The sequence below is a fragment of the Rhyacophila brunnea genome, unplaced genomic scaffold, assembly GCF_057557595.1.
Source record: "Rhyacophila brunnea isolate RB1 unplaced genomic scaffold, BYU_Rbru_1.0 scaffold_5, whole genome shotgun sequence".
Taxonomy (NCBI): Eukaryota; Metazoa; Arthropoda; class Insecta; order Trichoptera; family Rhyacophilidae; genus Rhyacophila; species Rhyacophila brunnea.
The window spans coordinates 15,403,010-15,412,251 of NW_028233170.1; the positions used below are offsets into that span (position 1 = coordinate 15,403,010).

General features: G+C 33.1%; 1 protein-coding gene across 1 annotated transcript in view; it reads right to left on the reverse strand.

Moving 5' to 3' along the window:
- Positions 1–1,964: 1,964 nt before the first annotated feature.
- The window catches only part of Adar (Adenosine deaminase acting on RNA), a 46,701-nt gene continuing 39,423 nt past the window's right edge, over positions 1,965–9,242 (reverse strand). Inside the window, exons 13-15 of the mRNA XM_085955658.1 lie at positions 4,668–4,818; positions 3,651–3,890; positions 1,965–2,318 (exon numbers count right to left, since the gene is read on the reverse strand). Coding sequence (XP_085811784.1) covers positions 2,217–2,318; positions 3,651–3,890; positions 4,668–4,818 — 493 coding nt within the window. The 3' untranslated portion in view covers positions 1,965–2,216. The remainder of the gene's footprint in view (positions 2,319–3,650; positions 3,891–4,667; positions 4,819–9,242) is intronic.

Genomic DNA, 9,242 nt, shown 5'->3' on the forward strand with positions numbered 1-9,242 from the left:
TATTAATTACTTAATACAGTTGAAATTGTAAATTATCAAAATAATGTCTCAAATTGCAAGCTTCGTATTTTTCCGCTAGTGATAATACAAGTGAGTTATTAAAAATACTATATACTTACAGTTAAGTACACCACTAGCAGATCCAGAAAGTTGAAAGGGGCCGGGTCATTTTATTTGAAAATGTAATTCATAAAAAATAGATGGGTGTATAAAATAACAGGTGATTTTAAATTATCATAAGTCCAATATAGAACACTGATGTCTAACCTTTTAAAACACCCTTCATTTAAACTATAAAAAATATGGATTGTTGTGCGAGTAGGTATGTATATTTACTGTGCATTATGTTAATAAAAACTCAAAGATACTTCTAAACACACATAAGAAAACTGTTAAAAAATATTTTTTAACACGATGACTGTCTCTCTAATCCACCACTTGTTTTGTATACTGATTCATAATTGTCAAGACCCAAACAATAGAAATAATATATTGTTTCAGATGCTCACGATAGCTAAATCAAAGGAAATTACTTGTATGAACTAGGTTAAGAATGAATTTGTTGTAAGAAAAAACCACACAATGGAGCTGTCTCTGAAGCCACAGATGCGGATTCGAATCTTGCATCTGGCAAAAATCCATTGCAGTTCTCCTAATTTATGATCAATGGGTTGGAAGAATGGCTAACAACAATTCCTCATGTAACAGTCTTAGTCTCGGGGCATAATAATAAATGCCTTTTGCTTGAAATTATCATAAAATATAATATATTATTGTACTCCGGAGTGGCCGCCATCTTTGATTTATGATGTCACACAGGCCATCTAGATTTCAAGTAAAACACCAAGTAAGTCGTGATTTTTGAATAGGAAAGAATGGACGTAGAGAAAATCATAATAATAAGTCAAGTCGTCAAGAATTACATAATATGTCATGGCAAATACGGAATGCAAAATGTTGCAATTTCTCTGCAATTAAGAGTCAATTATAAACTCCATTGAGAATTTATTTATTTATAATGCATGTGTTGACAAAATAATTTGAAAAAGTGCTATAACCACGATTTTAATATAACTATGTTTACAATACTCTTTGGGTTTTGTATATTGCATGCATGCATGAAATGTTAATTTCTGAGATGAGAAAGACACGGTATCATAATGACATACGTTATTCTTACAAAGTCTACAGATTATCTAGATTAAGCTCACAAAGACAGCGGAAATTCTTTAGTTTCGATCTTCACACAGCATATGGCCTCGACACATATATTCTGTTAATGAGTATCTCCACTCATCGAGTTTCATATGTTCCGTTCCGCCCAGGAAAAATGTTAATTTATCCTTTTTGAAGCTATACATCTTTAGGCGCGTTTGGAAAATCAGATCAGAGTATATTTTTGGCGTGTGACATGTAACACATAATTTATTTTTTCACACAAAAAAATCGCACTCGATTGGATTCGAACCACGATTGTTCGGTTATTAGCCGAACACATTGCCGTTACACCACAGTATGATAATGCAATCATGACGATTATACAGTATAATATTATAGTTTATTCCATTGAATAGGCAGCGAATTTTTTATTATAGGTATATACGAAGAATTGTTCCGTTGCCTAGGAAACGAATTTATTATTGTTCGCCAAAATAAAATAAAAATTATATGAGATTAGCTGTCAAAACTAAGCTTAATATTTTTAAGTGTGATAGGTACGTTACTTTTGTTTGGTATCACATATTTAGTTTATGTGAAAACTGTTTGAATATTTTTGGGTGCAGTGTGCGATTATTTTATTTTGTTACGCCAAAGAAGTATAACTTCTAACGCGCGTACATAAGTACACACACCGTTTTTTTTTTAATATAAATATTTCCTACCATATACGGTGAGAAACTTTCTTATCGTTTTTTTGAATCAGGGGTGCACAATTATGTAAAAGAAGATAAATGAAAGACATGAGTACCTAATTTTTGTAATTGTTTATTAATTCGTTCATGAAATAATATTATACATTAATTTTATTACAGCTAGTATCATAAATACTATCGTTTATTAAGGTAACCAGTAGGATTTTTCAAAAAAAAAAAGATTTCAGGATGATGCAGTTTTGGCATAATCATATTATAGTACACCTAAGGTCATTTTTAAGAATAGAACAACAATAAATGAGTAATAATTTTAATCCTAAGTTATTTTAAACCTTGGAATTATTAACTTTCGAATGACTGAAACTGATCTTGTTCCATTGGTTTCTTCAGCCATTTTCCTAGGTTTGCCTTTTGGAATGCTTCAAAGAGTCGTTGTTTGGAGTTCTGGAAAGAATAAATCAAATACATCTTTACAAATTTGATATCATCCAAAAAGATATGGGTATATATTTAAAATAAGAGAGGAGTAATATAGTTTTTTGTATTACAACTATCCAGAATGTTTTTACTATTGTCGGAATGGTAAATGGTAACATAAGACAAATTATTCCTTGCATTGGGCATCATCAATTGTAAATAAAGTAAAAAATGTTTTCATTAGGTTTCTTTTGGTATTTTATTTGCGATTTTGGTAAATTGTTTATATTATGGGTAACCTTGTTTGATCCGAGGGCCACTATTTAAGACACGGCAAATGAGGCACAGGGTCATTATCAACAATAACAAAAGTTAAAAGAAAAACAGATGTAACACTATTACGTAATGAAAATTATTCTGCAATTAAATTAATTCTATAATTACTGACATACATGGGGCCACGAGTTGCCCACGACTGATAGAATTATAATAATGATGGTTCATTGTATAAAAAACTTTTATAAGCCTGTGACACTTATGCGAGGCATTTTTATATCAGTGCGGCCTACGGAAATATATCACAAAGCAGCGTGCTTAGCGTCCTACAAATGAATCTACAATACAAAATGACTTGCGGCTACTTTTAATCAATAGACTTAGCAGTAACTGATTTTTCCTATTAATTTTCATACATAATAGGTAATATAAAAGCGCCATGTGCACAAAATAAAGTTTTCTTCTGACATCTTTGATAATTACATTAATATAAAAAAATTCAACAAATAATTTACAAAATTTAAGAATGTAACATTCTTTAAATGCACATTTACTGGTATCCGATGGATGCAGGTTCGAGTTTTGTCCGGCACCAAATTGTTGTTTTCAGTGCTTCCATTTTGTATCAAAGTTAACACAATTACTGCTGACTAATTAATTTTTAATTACCACATTTATATATCATGTTAATTATATCTAATGGCCAACTTACGCAAATGCGCCAGTCGCGGTGTTGGCACTAAATGAGTTTTAAGAGATTATGAATGTTTCAGAATTTATTGGTAGAATGTTAACGGACCAGTCAAAAAGGCGGTTTCACTTCAGTGGCATATTTATTTATGAAAAAAAATTTAAATCTTTGAGCAAGAAAATAAAACTCATACTGCATACCCCCCTCCCACAACTCCCCTGTGGAGAAGTGAGGAGTCAGAACAGTTATTTTTTTAGTGTATTTTTTAATTTAAAAGTTACCTTAATACTAATTACAGTACAGGAATCTTTTTAGTAGGAAAAAAAAACTGGTAAAATTGAAAATTTAATGATGCATTACAGATTGTATGATATTGTTTATGGTGCACATACCTGGTAAAGTACAGCCTTTGATTTGATGATGTCGTACTCGAGTTCATTGACATTCGGTTCCAAATGTGATGAATTATTGGAATTGTGGGAGGGGTTGCCATTTCTCCAAAGATCTGTTCCAGGAAGGGGATTGAGGCCGGGCGCAATCTTCAGCCACCGTTTGAAAATATTCTGTTTGCAAATTTTCGAAGGTTCTCCCATTTCGGTTTTGCCCGTGATCGCATTAATTACTTCGGCAGACTGAAAAAAATATTGACAGCGGGATGTTAAGCTTGAAGAAATAACATGTTCCATTTCAAGAGGATATGAAGTATTTACCTAAAGCTATTTATTTATCGTATGTTAGACATATCTTTATTAAAAGACTTGTAGTGCAATGTAATTAAGTTGGTAGCGATCACATTTGTGAGTTTCAATCCTGGATTCCGATCCCGACAGGTCCGGGAATCATTATGCATTTGAATATGTCTGGGCAAATAATAAGAAAGCATTGCTCTAAAAAATAGTAAACATTTGGTTGGCATAAATAACTACATTAAATTACATTACCATGTTCGATCCTAAGACGATCTTATGGGCCTCCACAAAGTGGAGGTTGTGGTAAAAGATTTTTTGTTCTTATGAGAAATTGATATTAACCACTTGCTTTAACCTATTAGGTCCATACTCTTGACTCGAAACACACGTTGAAAAACAATAAGTGAATTTTGTTAGACCCGGGATTCGAACCCGGAAGCCACGACATTGTAAGCTGACAACAAATATTAAGAATGGGTACGCCCTAAAACAATTTATTTTATAAAGCAAATTAGTATTGTATGAAGATGACCAGTGAAGTTTTATCTCTAGGGTCTAGGGCATCGTAGAGGATGTGGTCAACATCCTGCTGAGAAAATTCCGAAGTAAGTTCTAGCCCTTCTATTAATTCTGCAAGCACATTTCTTTTTTGACAGCACAAAAAGGTCTCATTATTGAGTCAAACTATTGAAAAATAAATTAAAGTAACATGTTTGTAACCTCTCGGCCCTTTGTCCAGTTAACGCTGAATGAGGGGGCTCGTATAGCTCGGCGCTGTTCTGAAGAGCTGCACTGCGCCAGTTTCGGTTTGTTCAGCCGGAATGGGGCCGGGACCTTTTGCAGAGTGCCTTCCAAACGGCCGCACATTGCCCTGTAAACAATAAAAAAAAAACTTTGTTACAATCACACTTAATTATGTCTATGTAATTTTTGGATTGTCCAGAACAAAGGCAGTTTCCAGTAACCCTATTACTAAACTATTATGGGAATCTTGCTTATGAGAAATGAAAATTATAATACCCACTGCATGTAAGTGGATTCACAATCGATAAATCTGCTTTAAATGAATTCGTATAATATATTTTTCGAAACAAAATTTAAAAAGAACAAAAAAGAAAGTCATGAATAATTATTATTATTGAATTCAAAAACAAAAACCTTAAATAAGTTGTTTTTGTTCAATCTACATATTACAGGATAATTTCAGCCAGTTAATATACATACATAAATAATATTTTCAATGCCTCTTGTTTAGAAATATCTGCTCTAAATGTGCTTCATTAATTAATTTATTATTAAAGGTATGTTATGTACTATAAGTTTTTTTTAGATTAATAGGTGAAAATTCAAAGTATAAAATATGATAATATTTTGCACGCAATTTCTAATAAGTAGGTACACTTTTTTCACACAACATGCTCTTTTCATTGTGGAACAATAATTATGATACAAAGATGATAATTATTATCGATATATTCACGATATAATAACTCAATGTATTATGAGTTAAATAGCGCCTGTACACGTGCATGGATTTACTTGCGCCAATAGTGTGTATTTTAAACTATCGCGATAATAACTGTTTACACGTTAAAGTGCTGACTGTCTCGCCAATCTTATTTTTCAAGATTGTACATTGTTTGGTACTATTTGACAGGTGAAAATCGGTTAACCTCAAAATGAGTCTCTGCGCGGTGTAGTTCGTTTTTTACCGGCAGGTTCGCTACTATCGTTCTACTGCGCAGGCGCAGATATTGCACGGTCCAGGTTCTGAATTTTTTGAATTTTAATACATGTTTACACATGCATTTTTTGTTATGGCCGCGATAATACGTACTGTCGGCAGCGAAATCCATGCACGTGTAAACGTGGTATTATAACGATACGACTAGAGTTTACGGTCGTTCGAGAAAACTCGAAGATTTTTCGACGAAAAACGTCTCACATTTCGGTACAAATAGGATGGACGGCCGCTCGCGGAGTCAGATTTTCGTGTCGCCTTCGCGCCTACTTCCAGAGATTTACAAACGTCTTGTGAGCCATCTAAAATATCCAATATTTCTTGCACTACTCAACATACGCTAACGTAGGGGTTATTAAACTCTCTTGTTATACGGAGCACTATTTTAAGTGCCCTTTTCGCAAAAAAAAAAAAAAAAATCATTCCGCCTAGAATTCAGGTCTGGTTTTAAAAAAAATATATCGCTGCAGCCTTTCCGAAAAAAAAAATCAGCGAAAAACTTGTCATTTCTCATTTTTTTTCGACGCCCGGCACACAGTTTGAATTTCAATTAAAAAAAGACATCAATTAGATAGCCCTAACAATGTCTAGCATCAAAGGTTTCAATTTTGATTCTGTATTTTTTTTTTTTTTGAAGAATAGCAGTATGATTGAAGCAAGAATGTATTAACACAATATGCCACCCATTACAAATATTTGTTAGGTTTTTTTCACCTAGGTCCTAGGCCAGTGGTTGCCAAGCCGTAGCGCATTCGATGATTACAAGTGGCGCATTGCATCTTGAGGATTTGAGTCATTTTCCACACTTGAAAGAGAAGAATGCAAGGGTCATTTGAAAGTAGTTTTCATGATTTTGCTAAAGAAAACTGCATGCTTGCATCCCATTTTCACTTAGTGAACAAAATGTAATGCAGATGCATAGTAACATACAAATGGAACTGATTGATTTAAAAACAATTTCATTATTGAAAATAAAATTTGATGAGCTTTTTCAAGATCAAAATGCTTCTGACATAATTAATTTCTGGCGTTTATTACCTTGTAAACATTTCCCAGAGCTTAGAGAAAAGAAAATTTGCAAAAAGTTATATAATATGTCGCTTTGGATCGACATACAGATGTGAACAAGCCTTTTCATCCATGAAATTGATTAAAAACAAAACATGGTCGTGAATAACTGATTCAAATTTGAAGAATTCTCTGCTGCTCTCTCCGTTACAAATTTAACACCAAAAGACTAGCGAAATCCAAACGTTCAAAAGCTCTCAGTGCTCTCTCTCTCTCTCATTACATCCAACAACTGTGGTCCAGAGTTATCTTCACCGAACGAGACTCTCCAGCAGCTATAGCACCATCAGCGGGGTCCACGACAGCGATTATCCTCACGTCACGATTATCAAAAAAATCACACGTCTTGGGTACGAGGGCAGTATGATACGTCAGGTAAAATTCTAAGAAACGAAAGCACAATCGCAAATCTCACATAACATAATATGTCAAGTATCATCTGTTACATTAAAATTTTTAGGTAGATTTGTCATTTAGTTTATTTTTAACACCTATTGAAAGCAGACAACATTCCGTATTTTTGTAAAAATAGAGAAAAGTGAATTTCGGGTGTTGATAAAACATATTACGATGAGGTCACAAATGAAACAAACACCAATTTTGTAGAAATCGTATTATCTGGAAGAGATCACAAAATTGTAAAAATATTGAAAAATGAAAAGATTTTTTGGTGAAAAGGTCATTCCTTGTTTCCTTTTTACCAGACTTATCATACTGCCCTCGTAGGTAGATACTAATACATGTTTCGTCTTTCAATAATACATTGCAGTTCTAGTAAGCGAAACTTTTATGACTAAGAGAAAGCGATACATATTTTAACCAAATACTGGTTAATCGATATCAATTAAGATGATCGCGTAGGTGTTCTAACTTATTTTGACCTCCGCTATAAATTTTACATAATATTTCCACTAATACATTTAATTTGGATACGCAAATCCTCGAAATCTTAACAAGATTTTCATCAAGTATTATACAATTTATTGGACAGTTCATAAACATATCTTTGTCTATTAGCCTTCAATATATGAATGACCTTAGTCAGAGAACGGCAACCGTAGAGTTCGTTTGTTTTTTGCTGTAGTTCAATAATTATTACAGACATGAAATTATTTGCACAAAAACACAAAATCTGAGCAGCATTAAAAACAAACCAAAACATATGTATTTCCTGGATCTAATAATTTTACATGCGCGTGATTACAAGGTTCGCAACAGAAATTGGAAATGTTAATTTAAATCAGTAAGTGCAATACAATTGCGACTATTGTCTGTGTAAACATTGTTCGTTGATGTCAGAATCCATACCTACCTAAGTGTTTATATTCATTTAAAATAACGACAACTTCCAAATAAATTATTATCATAAATTGCAAATGTTTTTTGAAGAAAAATCCACCAGTCGAAATACAATATCGATCGACAAATATATTGGTGAAAAATAATACATACCCTGCAAACACTGCAGTAAAAATATCTCTAAAAAACCTTATATTCGTAAAAATGAAACGCAAGGTTATGTGCCTGATACTGACTTCAAGGTAAATAATGTGTCACTGTTTTGGATGGGTAATTGTTGACCAAATATAACAAAAATAAAAAATATATAGGTAGAGGAAGGACAGATTCTTCTGGCATTGCGGCCACGACGAAATCACTTTGGAACGGTGTTAGTGTCATTTGAAAGTAACGATACCATGAGTCGCATACCCTGCCAGAAGAATGTGATAACACTGATAACTGACAAAAAAACGGATGTAATTGTAAATATTGCCGTGTCAAAGCGTTTATACACTTGCACATACATATTTGTCTTAAATTATCTGTTGACACATGAAAGAAAGCATATGAAAATGTGGAAGAGAGCGAGACGGAGTAGGTATTAAATTTAATATACATATAAACGCAAATTCTAAATTTGAAAAATCGGAGGAATCCTTTATTTTAATAGGGCCGTGAAAGAAAAAAAAATGATACTTACATAATAGTTTGACAGATGCTTACAGTGTGGTATTAGCATATCGAGTGATTGGAGGAAGAATAGAGAAAAGAGATTCAAGGGTAATAATAATAGACATAGGGTGCGGTAACCAAAAAATTATCAGCTAAGCGTCGCTGTTAGACAAATGAACGAGTTCAGCGATGGCGTGCTCGGCAAAGTCAGGAGACTCAACCATGACTCTGCCAGGGTGGAGCCGGAAACACCACAACAAAGACAGAACATACACGTAAACGTATGAGAGAGATGAAGACAGGGAGAGGACGTACGATAATATTGAGAGGAGGTAAGGATCTGGTAATATTTGCTATTAATTGCTAGTAATTTTATTAAAGAGATTTTTTCGCAATCGACAAAACGCGGAAAACTAAATCTAATCTTTCATTATGATTGGTAGCAATTAAATCACATAATAGATTTTATTACTGATATATTGTTTAATAATTATCTATATATTAACGTATAATAAAAATATACGGAAATCTGG